The sequence below is a fragment of the Salminus brasiliensis genome, chromosome 2, assembly GCF_030463535.1.
Source record: "Salminus brasiliensis chromosome 2, fSalBra1.hap2, whole genome shotgun sequence".
Lineage (NCBI taxonomy): Eukaryota > Metazoa > Chordata > Actinopteri > Characiformes > Bryconidae > Salminus > Salminus brasiliensis.
In genome coordinates, this window is record NC_132879.1 from 12,768,197 (window position 1) to 12,786,883 (window position 18,687).

General features: G+C 42.7%; 1 protein-coding gene across 1 annotated transcript in view; it reads left to right on the top strand.

Moving 5' to 3' along the window:
* Positions 1–13,448, top strand: part of atp10b (ATPase phospholipid transporting 10B) — a 45,785-nt gene extending 32,337 nt beyond the window's left edge. Inside the window, exons 10-21 of the mRNA XM_072673556.1 lie at positions 226–793; positions 1,288–1,394; positions 1,505–1,631; positions 1,770–1,954; positions 6,584–6,839; positions 8,759–8,835; positions 9,020–9,145; positions 9,414–9,614; positions 12,209–12,289; positions 12,411–12,515; positions 12,897–13,084; positions 13,195–13,448. Coding sequence (XP_072529657.1) covers positions 226–793; positions 1,288–1,394; positions 1,505–1,631; positions 1,770–1,954; positions 6,584–6,839; positions 8,759–8,835; positions 9,020–9,145; positions 9,414–9,614; positions 12,209–12,289; positions 12,411–12,515; positions 12,897–13,084; positions 13,195–13,381 — 2,208 coding nt within the window. The 3' untranslated portion in view covers positions 13,382–13,448. The remainder of the gene's footprint in view (positions 1–225; positions 794–1,287; positions 1,395–1,504; positions 1,632–1,769; positions 1,955–6,583; positions 6,840–8,758; positions 8,836–9,019; positions 9,146–9,413; positions 9,615–12,208; positions 12,290–12,410; positions 12,516–12,896; positions 13,085–13,194) is intronic.
* Positions 13,449–18,687: the final 5,239 nt, after the last annotated feature.

The following is an 18,687-nucleotide window of genomic DNA, read 5'->3' on the forward strand; positions in this document are numbered from 1 at the left end:
ATAGTATTAATGATTATATTCTTGGTTAGTTCACAATTTATTAATTATGAAGGCAAAGCTAATATGCATATGTATTAAAATATACAAATAAGTATTAGCTAATAAATGCCTTTAAATTCTCATTATTATAAAGTGCTTCAACGAAATGATTCAGTGAACTGACTGTCATTAAGATTGCACACTTTGGCCTCTAAATCAGCATCTAAAAGTATTTTTACCTTTCAGGTCCATGAGCGTCGTGACTCTTCTCTCTCCAGGAATCCACTTGAGTATGTGGAAGGCCTTTTCAGTCGAGTTACATGTTTTCAAAGACTCCGCATGTCCTTCAAGAACCTCACACACAAAAGAGGCTCTCACTCCGAACCTTTTGACATGGGCGAGACATACTCCACTTTCCATAATATCTCTGATTTCACCAATTCCAAAGAGACCCCTGATAAGGGTGAAAATGCTCATAGTGCCCACAGCACGGTAAACGGGGAAGCACGGAGGGAAAGCAGCCATGCTGGGCCGTTGGAAGTGTGCTATGAGGCCCAAAGCCCAGACGAGGCGGCTTTGGTACATGCGGCCAAGGCCTACGGCTTCACCCTGCTGGAGCGCACCCCTGACTATGTGACGGTCCTACTGCCTAGCGGGAAAAAGCTGAAATTCAAGGTGCTGGACATTTTGACTTTCGACCCGATCCGGAGGAGGATGTCCATAATAGTGCGCCACCCTCACACCAACCAGATTATTATGTATACAAAGGGAGCAGACTCCGGCGTAATGGAGCGGCTTCAGAACTCCTTCCCAGGTAGGAACCAGTGGCCCTGGATTCCAGGGCTTCACAATATGGATAAAATCCTAGTGTTGCATAGTGCACTTAGAGAGGTAACAGTTTTATGATACCCACTGAAATACATGGATGGTAGTGAAGTGTTTTTGGTTGCCGTAGCGACCCTGCAGCTTTAAATCTTTTATGTTTACATTCACCTTAGTTTTCAGACTGTTACAGCAGTTTCACAATGACATACACTCATACAGGTGTTTTCTTTATTTGTTAAAATCTTGTTTGTAAGATTGTAAGACTCGTGGACCTTTTTAGACCTGTTTATGAAAAGTGCCATATAAATAAAAGTATTAAATTATTATTATTATTGAAAACCCTGGCAATATCACTCATTTGCAATGGCCAATATTGTGCAGCCTTAGTAGATTCTTCCAGCCATTCTTAGTTGATACAGTGAATGAAGCCATAAAACATATTTCTGACTTCAATCCCTTAATTTCTGGCTTTAATCCCCTCAGACAAACAACAAGTTAAGAGCGAGAGCAGAGATGTTGCTTACAAAACCCAAAAAGACCTAGACATGTATGCAAAGGATGGCCTACGGACCTTGTGCTTTGCTAAAAAGGTAAAGTTCCTTGCATTCAGTCAAATCTGAAGACACATTCTCAATCCACATCTTTTTCTAGTCTAATTTTATCTTCTTCATTTTCTCCATCTCTCCCTTTACCCACTAAGGTTGTGACCGAGCGGGCCTATAATGACTGGTTAGTCAAGAGACAGGAAGCCCTGTCTGCCATAAGCAGGAAAGAAGAGCTGCTCATGGACACTGCAGCAGACATGGAGAACAACCTCACACTGCTGGGTAAATCTTTATAAAAACTAACAAAAGCATAACTGACACAATAAACACTAGCAAAGCCATCCCATTAGGCCGCCAATATGTGAAATGAGGGATGAATGTCGAGGCATGTTCAACATGTGAACTACAATGTGCTTATAGGAGCCACTGGTATTGAGGATCGCCTTCAGGAGAACGTTCCAGAAACAATCCAGGCTTTGAGAGAAGCAGGCATTCAAGTATGGGTGCTGACTGGGGACAAACTAGAGACAGCTGTCAACATTGCCTATTCCTGCAAGCTGCTGGATCAGAAGGACCTGGTGTTCACCTTCAACATGCAGAACAAGGTGCTAAACTCTCTACATCCTTCTGATGCAGGGTCTGTGTGGAGCCTTTGGTTTAGCTCCATCGGTATTCCATCCGCACAGGCGTCAGCTGGCCGATGCAAAGGAGCTGGGTACCCGCTGCTTTCCTCCAAACGCGTTTCACAGTGATGTTGCATCGGCAGCAGTTTAAAAGAGGTGGTGGCTGGTTGCACATGTGTTGGAGGAGGTATGCGTCAGTCCTTCGCCCTCCCAGTGTTGGGAGCATTACATGTGATAGGGAGAAGGTACTAAAGAGTGGGCTGGATAATTGATCATTGACAATGATCGACAATTGGGGAGGCAAATTGGGTAAACATGAAAATATTATGTTTTGCAGTCAAATGGGTTTTTTTTAAATTCCTTTCAAGCAATCCTATGAGCAGTTCGGAAAGTTTCCATGGTCTTCCAGACCTCAACTTGACCTTCATCTTTCCTGTTTACTTCCATTTCTTAATTACATTATGAAGAGAGAAAACGGCTCCCTGAAAACTCTTTGCTGGGTACTAACAGCCTTCTTCTGCTTTGTGCTTTTGGAATCAGTATTGATATTGGCCTCACAAACACTATTACAGTTGGGTTTTATGAATCCGGCCCACTGTTATCTATGTAAATGGAGAAAAACACAGATAAATCTCAGGCTTCAAGATGGCTGCTATTATTATTTTTTGATATTCACACTGTTTTTTTTCCCGTATATTTCATTCCTCTAGGAGATTGCGTAAGTTTTGATTTCTGTTTGGGCCATCACTTTAAGCATCTGAGCACTCCATCCTCCAACCTATTAGCCTGCATGGAGTCAGGCTTTACTGCTCCCTCTGAGAGAGCCCTGCACAGTAGAAAGGGCTGCATTTAGTTTAACTAGGGCAGGCGAGACTTGGTGCTGTTCGTCACTGCGGGCCCTCAGGGCTAGAATTCCGTGAAACCCGCGGTTAGACATCTACGTTTGCCTGTAACAAGGCAGCAATTTGACAGACATGCTGTTTCTCTATGCATTTGCCTCCATCCCCGAGCTCGCAGTCTGTGAGGCCAGGGTGGAAGTGAATTTGCAGATGTTGAAAAGGCTCGTTTTGCTGTGCTGTAATCCTATTTCCACAGCGCTGAGGAGGGGAGGAGACAGCTTCTGTTTCAGACATGCACCCCCCCAATCCCCCTCACCCCTTCTGCACGTCTTTTTGACACAGCATCCTATTCAGCTTCTTTTATGTTTGTTTAGTGAGATGCAGCATTTAGGCCACAAGCGAGCGAAAGAAAGGAAAAATAATATAAAAAAAAGTGAAAAGCTGACTATATACCTAGACCTATAACCTTTTCACCAGAAGTTGGCTGTTTATGATTTATTTACTAGCAGAAACTCTGTAAAACAATAATCTATTAAAAAAATTATTATCAATCTCATTATACCAAATGTAGTCAATCATCAAGGAGTCGTGTTGATATTAGTCAAGACATGTTGAGTGTTTGCTGGGCTGTGGTGGCTCTGTAGCTAAAGTCCAGGGTCACTGATGCCAGGGTTGTGGGTTTGATACCCAAGTCTGCTAAACTTCCACTGTTGGGCTCTTGAGCAAGGCCCTTATCCCTCTCTGCTCAAGGGTCGCTATAGCATGGCTGACCCTGTGCTCTGACCCCTGCTTTCTAAGCTGGGATGTGCAAAGAAAAGAATTGTATTGTACTGTACAAACATATGCAGACATATAAAGGATGAGGTGCAGTGGTGATCGTCCAACATCCTGACCTCACTAATGCTCTTGTTATTGAATGCAATCAAATCCTCACAGCAATGCTCCAACATCTAGTGGAAATCCTTACTGGGACAGTATAGACAGTTACTCCAACCAAAGCAGGATAAACTTTTGATACATTTAATTTCAGAAGAAACAATGAATGAAAAGGTGTCCCAATACTTTTGTCCATATAGTGCATATATGACAACAGCTTATATTTACTCAAAAGTTTTCTTATATTTACCCCTACTTGCTTGGTAGTCATCTGAAAAAGCCCAGTTTGTAGCCCAGGGAGCGGACGATGGAGAACAGAGATGGCAAAAGCTGGTTGGCCAGTGTTAGCTTTAGGTATGCCACAAGTTTGACCCATTTGACCCATTCTTGTGTCTGGGTATACTGAATATGCAGGTTGTGTGACGCCTATACATAGTCTTGTTGCTCCAGTGCAAAACTAAAGAAGCAAGTTGCAGATACCTAAAAAATCCCTAAAAAGCAAATTGCTGTGGCCAAGTTTTTGTCCACACTAACTACTTTCATCCAGCCCACGCCCAACGCCAGAGACCAGCAATGATATCTGTTTGAATCTGGATGCTGGAACAGAGCCACAACTGGCTGGAGAACAGAACTGCTGTAGAAACAGTTCACATGGTAGGCTGCATGTGAGTCACATTACATTCATTATACTGTTGTCTTGTCTGTGTGGATTTCTCACAAGATGCAAAAGCAGGATATTACGCAAATAGTTTACCAAACCTCTTGTCCTGAGGCGACTGTCATTCACACAGCTGGATTTAGTCAAAGCAATGACCCCAGAATGGTCACAGACCGAGCCAAGACAGTCTAGACATCACTGACATGGCCACACACTGGTCCGCTGGCTGTGCTGTAAATATAATGACCTTAAAGTGTGAACAACAAACTGCCCATTTTGGCTATAGGGTGTAGGTAAGGCCAAGACATTGTAGAAATGAATAGGAAGCTAATGTAGCTAACAAGTGAAGCTAGCTTAGACCCCAACAATTTGCATCATGCAAACATCTTGACCTAAAAAACTTAAAAATCTTGCTTATCTGGTTCCAAAGACTTCCAAAGTCTATTCAGATGAACTGTGGGTCTCTTAGCAAACGTGCAAAAATCTAAAAGGTGCCAAAGAATGCATTTATTGTGCATTTTAAATTCTTCATATATGGAAGTTCTTTGATGTATATGCCTATTATAACCCTGTTATTTTGCCACAGAATAAAACTCGCTGATTGGTTGTTTTACGACACCGTAACAGAGCGCAGAACTCGCATATTGCAGCATAGATTAACACTGCTAGTGTTGCTGTCCTCTCATTGTGTCCTCTCAGCGTGATGTGCTGTTAGCAAGCAGAAGAGATTATAGCCTGTTAGCATTTAGCCTTGCCTTCTTCATTTGCTTCCCAAGATTTGTCTTTCTCGAGTCTTACCAGTGAAATGAGCTGGAACTTTCCCTCCTGATGTGTGTTGTGTGTCAGCTGAGGTAGTCCAGTTGATAAGTTTAAGTAGACAATGGAAAGATGAGATGAAGTAAAAGCCACTAGGTCTGACGAGTCTGGAGGTGATGCGCTGCTCTCTAGTATCAACAACACCATATCCTCCCAAAGTCCGTTTCGCTAGCTTTGACTAGGGGGCTGGGTTAATGTCAATTGTGAGGGCATAACTTTAACTAGTCAAGACTGTTTGCCCATTTTCTTTTAAAAGAAGACACAACAGTGTTTGAGGTTCATGGTTAGTGGAAAAAGAGGCAGAAGCCTTTTCCTCAATTCTAAACAAAAAATGATAAGCCACACTAGGGTGTTAACGATACTTCAAAATGAGGACGATCATTCAAAATTGCGAAGTATTTAATGTGTCAAATATCTGTTCTGTGTCTACCTAGTACACGGCCAAATAAGCTCCTACCCCCATGTGCATTTAGGAGAGACACCGGATGGGGGCGCTGTGGGAACTCACCCACTGGTGGGGGGAAAAACAAGCCCACCATAGTTTTGCTAGCTTTGACTTGGGCTGGATTAATGTCAATGTGAATGTTGAGTGTTTGCTGGGCTGTGGTGGCTGTAGCTAGAGTCCAGGGTCACTGATGCCAGGGTTATGGGTTTGATACCCAAATCTGCTAAACTTCCACTGTTGGGCTTTTGAGCAAGGCCCTTATCCCTCTCTGCTCAAGGGTTGCTATAGCATGGCTGACCCTGTCCTCTGACCCCTGCTTTCTAAGCTGGGATGTGCAAAGAAAAGAATTGTATTGTACTGTACAAACATATGCAGACATATAAAGGATGAGGTGCAGTGGTGATCGTCCAACATCCTGACCTCACTAATGCTCTTGTCACTGAATGCAATTAAATCCTCACAGCAATGCTCCAACATCTAGTGGAAAGCCTTACTTGGACAGTATAGACAGTTACTCCAACCAAAGCAGGATGAACTAAAAACTGGTGGGGGGAAAAACAAGCCCACCATAGTTGCGAGTTTTGCTAGCTTTGACTTGGGCTGGGTTAATGCCAATTGTGAGGGCATAACTATAACTAGTCAAGACTGTTATGAAACAATTGGCTAATTTCCAGGTGTAACAATGTTTGAGGTTCATGGTTTGCCATGTCCATGTATGAAAAACTCATAGTTTAACTGTGCAATATTGGGTAGAGTTTTATCATTCTAGGGCCACTTTAAATGGTTATAAAAGGCTTCTATGTAACACCAAATGGGAGTCCACTTTTGTTAGGAGTCATTGAACCCTTTCTCAGTTCTATATAGAATGCTAGGGTAAGAGACTTGCTTGCATGATGAGTGTAAGGAGCAGCCCTGACTCTGTTTTCTCTCTCTCTCTCTCTCTCTCTCTCTCTCTCTCTCTCGCTCTCTGTCTGCAGGATGTGTGTAAGACCATGCTGACCGGAATTTTGAATGATATACTGCAGTGTGAGAGCCAGGAGAAGGAGTTCAGCATTGGGTTGGTGATCGACGGACGCACCCTGTGCCTGCTCCTGGATGATGACCTGCAGACGCAGTTTGTGCAGCTGTGTAAGCACTGCCGCTCTGTGCTGTGCTGCAGGGCCACTCCTCTGCAGAAGAGCAGGGTTGTCACGCTTATGCGTCACAAGCTCAAGGTCATGACTCTTGCTATAGGTAATGCTCATGAGTGAGTCTTTTTTAAATGGGATTTTGATGGCCAATGTTCACTAATATTTCAGTATATTATCTAAATAATACAGTCTACACATCAGAGTGTAGTTTTAGATGTCTCACGATTCTGAAAAAATTCTTTGTCTTTGTGCTGTAATTTACTGTCAGGTTCATATTATTGCTTAATTCTAATGGTTTTGAAACCACTTACTGCTCCATTCATTACATTACAAAGACATAGCTGTTGCTCTTTTCCAGAGCGAGTAACATTTGAATCATGTTACACAGTTAGGAGTCTTGCTACTGTTGCTAGGTTGGACAATCCTAAAAGACGTGAGGATATTATGAGGATAATTCAAAATTACAATGTATCCGATGTGTCGAATTTCTGTTCTGTGTCTATGTAGTACCCAACCAAATAAGCTTCTTCCCCCATGTGCATTTAGGAGAGCCACATGATGGGGGCGCTGTGGGGACTTACTGATTGGTGATGTCACACTCTAAAAACTGGTGGGGAAAAAAACAAACCCACCATAGTTGCGAGTTTAGCAACATTCTGAGTTTGATTAAAAAGGAGAGCAAGCAAACCTGGATGAGCCAGTCTACTAAATGTGCCTGAAAAACACTCCTAAGACCATTCACTCAACCTTGTGCTCTCAGAAATTATGTTTTATTGTCTATATGTGTGTGATTAGAGCCCGAGTTAGCTGGAACTGTACTGTGGTGTTTAGCCTGCTAGCCTACTTACTAAGCCTAGATTGCCGGCTACGGGTCCAGGCACAGCAGACACGACAGAACTTGCCTCATCTGTCACTCCAAAGCCAGTTGCTTTCTCAGACACGAGTTTTCTTTTCTATCAACGCTTTTGTCAGTGTGTTAGTTCACTTAAGGTTAGTTAGTCATGATGTGATGAAACTGAACTTTGTATTTGACCATTTTCCAGCTTTAAAATAAGGGAGGATGAGATGGTACGGAAGCCCTGTAAACATAGAACAATCTGCAGTACTTGCGCAACTTATGCACCAGATACCACAGTAATATTTCAAGAAGATGTGATGGTACGAAAAAAAAGTGAATACCACCCATCCCAAAGCCACACAAAGTGTCTATAAAGAATTAACACCATTCAGTCGTGGATGTTTGTTAATAAGAAAGAACACCATTTGTGCAGAGCATGGACAGGTCAATATTAGAACACTATGAAGTCCTAACACTATGAGAACTAGTATTGTATAAGAACCTTTTTATCTGCAGCACACTTGCTTTTGTTCTTTTGAAAACATGGATTTCAAGCCTTCAAACAGTAGCAGATATACTGATTATTCTTTTTCGACACATTCTTTAAAATAAAGGTGCTTCTTTGAGCAATGCCTTAGAAGAACCACTTTTGCTTCCAGTAAAGGTATTGGCAACCCATGCCAATAAAAAATTGTCACTTCTTGCTCATGGGTTCCCCCTACAGTCGGGAAGTGTAACTCATGCTTTGAGCCACCAGTAAAGGACACAGAACCATCACTGAAAGTGAGAGAAGCATGTGGACTGAGGCGGAGTAATATTACTAGATTTAACACAGATATGACTCGGGTTACGCAGTGTTACGCAGTTCTCGCGAGCGTTGTCCTGCCTGCTTCTCCAAAATTACTTAGTACAGTAAGTACAGTGACGCTATTCACCTTATTACAGTCAGTGGAGTATCACATTGATTTTGAAGCTGTTATTTTAAGGTAAAAATGCTTCAGAATGCTGCTTTGAGAACCATGCTCACAAGTGAAGGCTATTCACACTCATGGTTGTTTATGGCATCGCTCAAAGAACCAACTGAAGGACCTTTATGTTTATGTACAGAGTGTGTGTACGGGTTTGGTAGCATGGATCAGTTATCTTCAGTTCAAACACCAAGAATATACTTCCTGTGCATTTAGGTGATGGTGCCAATGATGTAAACATGATTCAGGCAGCAGATGTGGGCGTGGGAATATCTGGGCAAGAAGGGATGCAGGTTTGTGTTGCCCTTTACAGACTCTCTCTGTGGATATTTTCAGAGATGCAGTTAAGAGGATCAAATGACTCATATAATTCACTCATCCATTGTTGAATGGTATTGAACGGTGTTTCTGCTGCTGACTGGCTGTGCATGTGTGTGTGTGTGTGTGTGTGTGTGTATGTGTGTATATACTCATAAGGCTGCCATGGCCAGTGACTTTTCAATATCTCGCTTCAAACACCTGAAGAAGCTCCTCTTGGTTCACGGTCACTGGTGCTACACACGGCTGGCAAACATGATCATCTACTTCTTCTACAAGAATGTGGTAACTATCACACAACTATCACATATCACATGATGGCATCATTTTAATGTCTCAGAGCGAATGTAACCTTAAGATTTAGGATTATGACTCATGGCAGTGATATTGATGACAAAGCACTCAATCATAACTTCCAACAGAAGCACACAATAGCGCAGTGTGACTGAGCAGCACTGTCATTCAGCATCTCCCTCCAGCTTGACCTTGGGATGATGTGGAATGTTTTAATTAGTAGTTGCTAACCTACCCACCCCCACTTACCTCCCACCAGGCGTATGTCAACCTCCTTTTCTGGTACCAGTTCTTCTGCGGCTTCTCGGGCACGGCCATGATCGACTACTGGTTTATGATCTTCTTCAACCTCTTATTCACCTCCGCACCGCCAATCATGTTTGGCATCATGGACAGGGAGGTGTCGGCCTACATGCTGCTGCAGCTGCCACAGCTCTATAAGAGGGGTCAGCATGCTGGGGTTAGTGCACAAACACACACTGGCACTTTGCTCAGGAACAGCGAGTCCAGGCCTACTAAAGCTGAGTTCTCAATAATCATTTTAGTGTGTTTTGAAAAACAGCTTGGGCTGAGGGCACTCTGCTGTAGAGGTGGGGTAATGTTGACATATTTCTTTAAGATTTTAGGCCAGAAACCTTTTTTATTTCTTCGTTTACAGATTCCAAATAAAAAAGCAAACGTTTGGCACCCTGCATGATCAGTACTAAATAACATCTCTTTGGCGAGAATCACAGCTTTAAAAAAAAGGCTTTTTGAAGCCAGCTAAGAGGTCAATCCTAGTTTGAGTGATTTTTTTACCTATTCTTTTTTAGTTCTGATTCCTGGGTCATCTTCCTGAACTGCCATTTTGGGGTCGATCCACAGACAGTTCGATGATGTTTTGGTCAGGGGGCTGTGAGGGCCATGGCAAGACCTTTATCTTGTGTCTTTTGATGTGGTCTACTGTGGATGTTGAGGTGTATTTAGGATCATTCTTTTCATCTACAGCAGTGTGATGTTCGCTTCCAATATTTGCTGGTATTTCACTGAATCCATTCCTTTCTATTTGGGTCAAATATTTAGTGTGCCAATGGCTTCAACACAAACCCAAATCATGATCCATCCACCCCTGTGCTGAACAGTTGGAAATGTGTTCTTTTCATGAACCTAGGCACTCATAATTTTAAAGAAACCATACCTTGGCTCAGTCCTATTTTAACTTCTTCCATCAACTGGACTTGTTTTCAAAATGCAACAGAAATTCTAAATAATTCTGACTCTGAATTATGTGGGGAGGAAAGTTTTCAAAAGAAAACTCTTGAAGACTCTTGCATGAAATTAGTGTAGGTGTTGTCGCAAAGTAGAATAGTGCACCCCCACTCCAGAGTCTGCTAAAACGTCCTGAAGGTCTTTAGCAGTCAAATAGGGATTTTGACCTCCACCATTTCTGTTAACTCTAGTTGTTTTATTTCATTACAAACTAAGAAAACGGCTGCCTAAAAACCCTTGCTTTCTACTTCTCACAGTGCTAGGCAGCTGCTTAGAGTAGCCCATTTCTGCAGATTGTTGGGACAAGGTTTGAGGAGTCAGAGTATTTATAAAGCTCTGAAATGTGCATTAACTTCTCTTTCCTAATGAACACCGTGAACAAACATAACAAACTAACTAAAGCCTGAGATCTTGGTCATCATTTTGAGTGCTCAAATCCCTTGGGGTGTCCAGACTTTTGCAAGGTGCTTGTTTTTCTTTCTTTTTGACACTTTAGTATTGTACAAAACCTCAAAAAAACATTTTACACTCATTTATCTTAAAATGTTAAACCTAATGTCTGTATTTAACTTATATATTGTGCTGTAATTGAGCATAATGACACTCATATTGTCCACCTGACTAAAATAACTGCAAACCTTAAGATTCCTGAGCGGTTTTTGAAGTTTCACATGAGGGAACGTGTCACTTTTCTGCAAAGATTTGTTTGGTTAAAATGATATTCTTTAAAGCTGTTTGTCTACACACTGTAAAAATCTATTGTCTAGTCTTGTCGCCTGGGTGCGAGATATGGATGGAATGTCATATTACAATTATATGCTGCTATTTCTAAACACATATGTGAACACTTGATTATTCCATGTGTCATGGCTAATCACAGGGCTGCGCCATGGGGACAAATAATTACATGAAAAGTGAATGCCCACCATTGTTGTGATGTGATGTGTTAGAATATTCACAGAGCACTAATCAGCACATAACTGGCATAACTTGGCTGAATGCAGATTATTGCATCTGACATTAAAAGTGTGTCTTACTTTGCTAGCGCTACGTGGACAAAAGTATTGGGACGCCTGCTCATACATTGTTTCTTTGGAAATCAAGGGTAGTAAAAAAAAAAAGAAAGAAAGAAAAAACGATCCTGCTTTTGTTGAAGTATGTGTCTCTCCTGTCCAGGGAATTTTGGAGCATTGCTGCAAGGATTTGATTGCATTCAGCAACAAGCACTAACAAGCATTAGTAAGGGCATGGTGCTAGCAGGGTCCTGTTTATCTGCTGTAGAGAGTCTTCTTCTATTGGCAGTACTTTTCTACAGGGACTAGACAAGCTGTGTGTGCATTTGCACATTGGTGTCAGCAATGGGTGCAGTTAAAAGTAGCTGAATGCATTTTTTAGAAGGGGTGTTCACAAACATTTAGACACATTGTGTATGTTTATAGTCACGCTTGGCAGTGGACAATATAGGAGCAACAGTTCAATTAAGATATTTGTGCAGCTCCTTAAAGCATGCAGCTGGCCACCATAAGACATTATTCTTTTGTTTTTATGCCACATAAATTTTAAAGGAGTACTTCAAAATTGCTGTTGTTGCTAATGTTGAATGAAAGCTTGTCAGGACACGTTAGCTTTATGCACAGGAGATCATGCTAACTTTCCCCCACCAGGTTTCATGCAATGTTGACCACATTAGCATTTCTAAGTGAAGTATTCTTTTGTCTTGATGTCATGTCTGACATGACATCAAGCAGTGACACTATAGTGCTGTGTTAGTAGACCGATTCTCACTGTTTTATTTTTTAACTGCAGGGATACCAGCGTTCTACCTTCTGGATCGCTATTCTTGATGCCTTTTACCAGAGCCTTGTTTGCTTCTTTGTCCCATACTGGGTAAGAATGCTGGCTGAATTCAAGATGAATGCTGCCCTGTTTGTTTCCCCTGTCATGTTCACATCCATACCTGTTCTGGAAATCCGTTGACCGATTCTTCCATCTGTTTGTCTATTTTAAGACATATGAAGGCTCTGATGTTGATATCTTCACTTTGGGAATCCCCATGAACACAGTGTCCCTGTTCACCATCATCCTTCATCTGGCGATCGAGATCAAGAGTTGGGTGAGTCATTCTGACACTAGGTTGAACAAAAATGCCATTTTGGAGGAAAGAAACTGTGGAGGAAGCTGCACATGCAGCAATTTTCCTCGAAGTATCCCTCCAGTTCAAGCCCTGGGCACCTTCTATCTGTAGTCCTCAAGTTTTCCCTGCTGTGTTACATCACCTAATTCACCACACAAAGTGTTTGTTAATCAGTCGATGAGTTAAATCAGGTGTGGCAGAGCGGGGAAAACTCTGAAAGGCAGAGAGCCTGCTCGAACTGGGATTGGGAACCACTACTCTGCTATTGTTCTCAGCCAAGAGTCATTTCCTAACTGCTGGTTTGGAATAATGGGTCATTACTGGTGTTAATGACGTCTCTGTTTGTTTGGCCGCTTGCAGACGGTAGTGCACTGGGTGATCATGGTGGGAAGTGTGATGATCTACTTTATCGTGAGTCTGGCCTTCAGCGCCCTCTGCATCAGCTGCAATCCTCCATCCGATCCCTACTGGCTTGTGCAGGAGCAAATGGCCGATCCCATCTTCTACCTGATCTGCATTTTAACCACCGTCGTAGCCCTGCTGCCAAGGTAATCCAATCACATTTGCTTGTGGAAAGTGTTGGTTAGGAGGATGCTCGCCAAAGCAGCCTGTTTTCCACACAAGCCTGGTTATTTTTCATGAGGACTCTTTCTTGCAGGTACACGCTACATGCCCTGAGGGGAACACTAGTGCCATCTGATCACCTCAAGGCGAGGCAGCTAGACCAGCTGCCTCCACACCGCCGCGACCAGTGTCTCAGAGAGTGGAGAAGCCTTAAAGAACTGTGTGCCTCTTTCTCCAGAGTGTCCCCATCTACTCAGAGCACCATCGCCCCAGCCATCTAGCTGGCCGAAAGCACTGCAATGTGGAATTGGAGCGCATGGGCTGCTTTTAGCAGAACATCGGTCGGATTTCTTTGGACATGGTGCTACAGAACATTATGTTTTGGTGTGAGGGGAAACTTGAAACTTGATTTGCACCCCACCGATTTGCACAAGGCCACGTGCCATATTTGGATGGGACTGTTTGCTACAGAAAAGTAGTGCAAAAGCACTGTTTTATGCAAAATGCCGACGTTGCTGCGTCGTTAAACGGCGCGTGTCGGTTCAACTCAGTCGAGGAATAAGCAGAATAGCTTGAAGCAGTCCGTTTGCAGCAGTTTCCTGAATGTGCGTCCTCCAGCCTCTTCTCTTTTAACAAGCCTTGTGGATAAATGCAGAAAGCTGATCCAAAGCATGTCCCTAAGGTTCTTCAAGGCTCCAGGCAGAAGTTTAGACTATTAGGCGGCACAAACCGCGCTGGCTAATCGATACGTCTCCCACAGTTTCTCACCAAAAAAGCTGCCTCTCTGGACTGACTGGGTGCTTCGGTAGTGTTTGCTTCCCAGCGAGAAACCTACTTTCCCCTCGTCATGCAGGGCGCATTTGTATTCACGAGCGCTTCGAGCTGCTCATGAAATAATTGAGGTTTGCAGATGTTACGTAATATCCTGGTATTTTCAGTTCATGCATCCGTATTGAGAGCATGTTGGGCTTGATGGAGAGAGACAGAAACACAAGCACTGCAGGAAGATTTAAGAGCATCTCTGGCTTTGTTATTACACATAATTCTTAATTATTTAACACAAGGCTTGAACTGGCTGCCTGAATGCGTGTGTGTGAGTGTGTGAGAGAGAGTGTGTGTGTGTGTATGTGTGTGAAAATAATCTGCTAAAGCAGAGGACACACGTCTACCCCCCCCCCACCCCCTTGTATTTGAATACTTAATTGTATCTCTGACGTCCTTCTGACGTTTCTCACTCTTGAAGGGGTCAGTGATGATCCCACTTGTATGGCCAGGCAAGCAGATGAAGCCCAGGGAGTATTTCACTCTTCCCATCCACGTCTCGCTTAAGGGTCCTCTGTAGCTGAAGCTTGCAATAAAAATGGGTCTAGCACTGATTCGATTTGGAGAGCTCGTTGCATTTTTATGTAATGATGTCACAGGCTGTTTCGGTGGGCCATCTCTGCCATCTTGTGCTGGATTCTTGAACTGCAAAGACATGCTCATGAGAGAGACAGGAGGAAGAGAACAAGATGGATGATGTTTCAATGTCAAAAGAACAGCTTTGTGCATTTTTACGCTACAGTGTTTGTTGGCTATGGGCAGGTTTTGGCTGAGCTCATCAAACCATTAAAATTCATTAAATGATCAGTCTCAGTCTTGTAAATATTTCATTCCTTTAATGTGCATCCTCATCAAATAGAAATCATCACTAAGTAACTATGCAAATTAGAACAAGAGGCAAAATACATTATTTAAGATTTCATAATTCCATGAAGAAATATATGTATTATAAATATTTCTTGTTTAAGAGGAGTAGTAATTGTCCCGTATGAGGGCACACAGTTTATATACAAACAGTACTGTGCAAACTGAGGTTTTAGGCACCTAGGCATAATATTTAAAACCATTCTCAGCAATAAGAATGTCTTTGCTTGCAGAAACTCCAGATCTCATCACAACAGATGCAGGTAAACATAAATTCAGCCAAAAGTAACAAAAAGTGTGGCTTTCTGATTTCTGCTGTTGGATTATAGCTATAAATAATACCAGACTCCCACGAGGAGAGATCTGGAGATGTTTAATAACCCCAGTGATGTAAATCCACTAGTTCCGGCATGAAGGACATTTGTATTTATTGTAATATTAGTGTTTTATTCAGTAAATAAACACTTACAGCCCAGACAAGAAACTGTTAAAGTCTAATTTCCACATATGTCTAAAACCTTTGCACAGTACTGTGTACAAATACCTGCAAGTCTTTCTTTATGACAGATCCAGTGGTGTTAAAGGGCCCATATCCAACCCTGTCTTACAAAATGTTCCCTTCTCTTCCATAAACTGTCCCAATTCATTTCTACATGAGCAATTTCCAACCTTGTTACTGTGGCTTACAGTGATATATCTGGTAGGTGGTGGTGCAGAATAGCTTAGTGGGTGTTCTGTTGTGACTGGCTGCTCTGTATTGTGCCTGGGTGATGGATTCTGTGTAACTGCAGCGTTGAAGGCCGGAGCAAAACTACTCTATGCTGAAACTGCTTTAGTTTTGTGACATCACAAAATGAATGAATAGGGGGCTTCGAGTGGCTTAGCGGTCTAATGCGCTACCACTATGACCCAGGGATCGTATCGAGTTCGAATCCCGAGAGTCCAAGAGAGCACAATTGGCTGTGTCACCCTCTGGGTGAGTAGATGATGCTCTCTACCTCATCACTCCTAAGCAATGATGGCCGGCACAGACGCCTGTTAGCTGGTCCGGTGGAGCTTGCTGGCCTCACATGTATCGGAGGAGAGTGTCGGGAGCACTGCTAGTGCTAGGGGGAGCTACGAATGGCTGGGTTAATTGGCAGTACCAAACTGGGAGAAAAATGGGGAAAATTTAACAAACAAAATGTTATAAAAACGAATGAATAGAAAATGGCATGTTTCCACGGTTTAGGTTCCCTAAAAGGGCTTTTTAAATAGTTTATAAACAATGATTGGTTGGAAACTGAAAAGAGCAACGGTGTTCTTTGATATGAGCCTTTTAAATACTGAATCTATCATATAAGAGCAGGGTACCTTATTCTGGAGCAGGCCTTTGAAAGCTATGAGACTTTAATGACTTCATTAAATGACTTTTCCTTAATCACACTGATATTACAAGTGAAATAAACCCATGGGTTTGGCATAACCTGTTATGTACCCTACGCAGACAAGAGCTCAGTATAGTGAACATATGCCTTTACATAAACCGTTCAGTCGTTAACAATGCGACCAACACTAACTCCTGTATAAAAACATACAAACAAAAGCATTCTTGTTCATAGTTGTAGAAGAAAGTAAGAAAAGCCCCTATCAAAAGACAGCTTAATCGCACTGACATTCAATCCACAAAGGAGACAGAACAAAACAGGGTTATGTAATCGCTGCAGCTGCGAGAGAGGGAGAGAGAGAGAGAGAGAGAGAGAGAGAGAGAGCAAAGTCTGAGATTTCACCTCTTTTACTTTACCATTCAAACAAAACTGACTCTACCTGTTCTGCTGTGGACTGTCCACACCTACACCTTGCCCTAACTGCTCACAGTTCACCTCCTCCACAGCTCCTTCCTGCTCCCTTATCCTGTATGAGGGGGCAAGGCAGGGAGGGGTTTAAAAATGCAGCCACAGCAAGAGGACACTGCAGAACTCCACCGCAAATGCCAGTCTGTGCCTCATGAATTATTCTGTCAATAGCTTCAGCCTGTATCGAGTAAAAGTCAGATTTCTGTGAGAAGGGTGGTCTGCGCTCATGAAACGCCATTATGTCTAACTCCCTGAAACACCACCTCGGTTAATAAAACATAAAGTCACATTTCCACTTAAACTGACATCTCGTTCCTTTGCGCAGCTTGGGGGCCTTCAAACCAAAAAAGAAAAACATGACCCTGTCAAAATCAGTGCAACTTCTTTGTCTGTCCAAGATATCGACAGCTCATTCTGATGGGCTAGCATGCATCCCACCCACACTTTTGTCCAAATACAAATACACACCCGGCCCAGTGTGTCAGTTTCATTATGTCCATGCAGAAAAGGTCCAGAATAGAGTCTAAATGTGTGTGTGTGTGTGTGTGTGTGCACTGAATGTGTGTGCTATCAGGCCTTAGTCTGGGTTCCCACTCTTTTTAGACTTCCATCCATGACAACATCATTTAAAAGCCTATTAAGATCCACTGGTTTCACACACTGGATGTACTAATCAGCACCTACGACTGCATTACTTTATTCAAATATTCCATTTAGTGTTTTCAAATGTGAGGCTCACTGGTTTCAGAGCTCAACTCTTTGCAGGAGCTCACTAATATTTCCAGGACAACATGCTTACGTGGACATCACATGGGTGGCACGTGGGCTAGGTGGGTTCTAGGTGGACTTGGCTCAGAGTGGGTTTGTACATGTGTTGTTATTGTACTTCCCAAATGGGCCCCATCGTTACAGCCCACCCTAATTTACATGGGTCCCACCTTTGGCCAATAAGGAACTCATGGACAAAACTACTACTACTAATGTAGGCCCGACATGAGTATGTTATTGAGTATGTTGGGCCCTTGAGCAAGGCCCTTTACCCTCTCTGCTCCCCGGGCGCTGGAGTTGGCTGCCCACCGCTCTGGGTGTGCGTGTGTACTCACTGCCCCTAACACGTGTGTGTGTGTGAGTGTGTGTTCACTACCAGATGGGTTAAATGCGGAGGACACATTTCGCTGTACAGTGTACACTGTACAGTGACAAATACGTGCACCTTTACCTTTACCTTTTACCTTTTATCTGGGAATTCTCTAAATTTCTAGGTTTTCCAGATTTTGGAACTTGTGGGAACCATGCTAGTATGTTAATGTGTGTGAGAGTTTGCATAAGTGTGTTTACATGTCGCTGTCCTGCAAAACCTCAGTCTCTCCAGTTTTGCTGGGTTTCACTTTTTGATATAATGTGAATCAGGCAGAATTGTGTCACAATTTCATGATGATCAATAAAAATGCTTCAAAATGTCTCTGAATTAAATCTTTTTACATTTACTTCAACTGAAAGTTTTTTTCCTTGTACTGTAAAGCTGCTGTTTTTGTTTTTGCTTGACAACATACAGTACTGTGCAAAAGCCTTAGGCCAGTTTAAACTTCATAAGCCACTGAAGAAATACATATAAAGTGCAAGAATTGTTCTTTTTGATAACTATTAAGCTGGTTATCAAAAACCCTTAAAAGAGCACAGGTGTGTGTGCTGACCACCTCTGTGAACTTCAGACACTGTATGTATTTGTTTAGTTCCACCATCCGCTCACCTGCTTTACTTTAATGAAGCACTGATTAGATAAACTTCTATTTGCGAATGCGGACCACGCTAGCTGAGGCGAGGAGAACTCGAGAAATTTGGGCTGGAGTTGTGAGGGGCTTCGAGCTGATGGGACCCGAAGCCAGATCCCCAGGCAGAGGTTGAGTATGACTGAATGATCAGGAGGAGCAGAGGCGGTGGTGGAGTGCAAGTTTTCGTCACGGGAACGAGAAAGGAGAGGAGCGGTTTTATAGTGTATAACAGTGTATAATAACCTATTAAAAGTGGTTCAAGAAAGGAGACAGGGTCATGGGCACCTAAGGCTC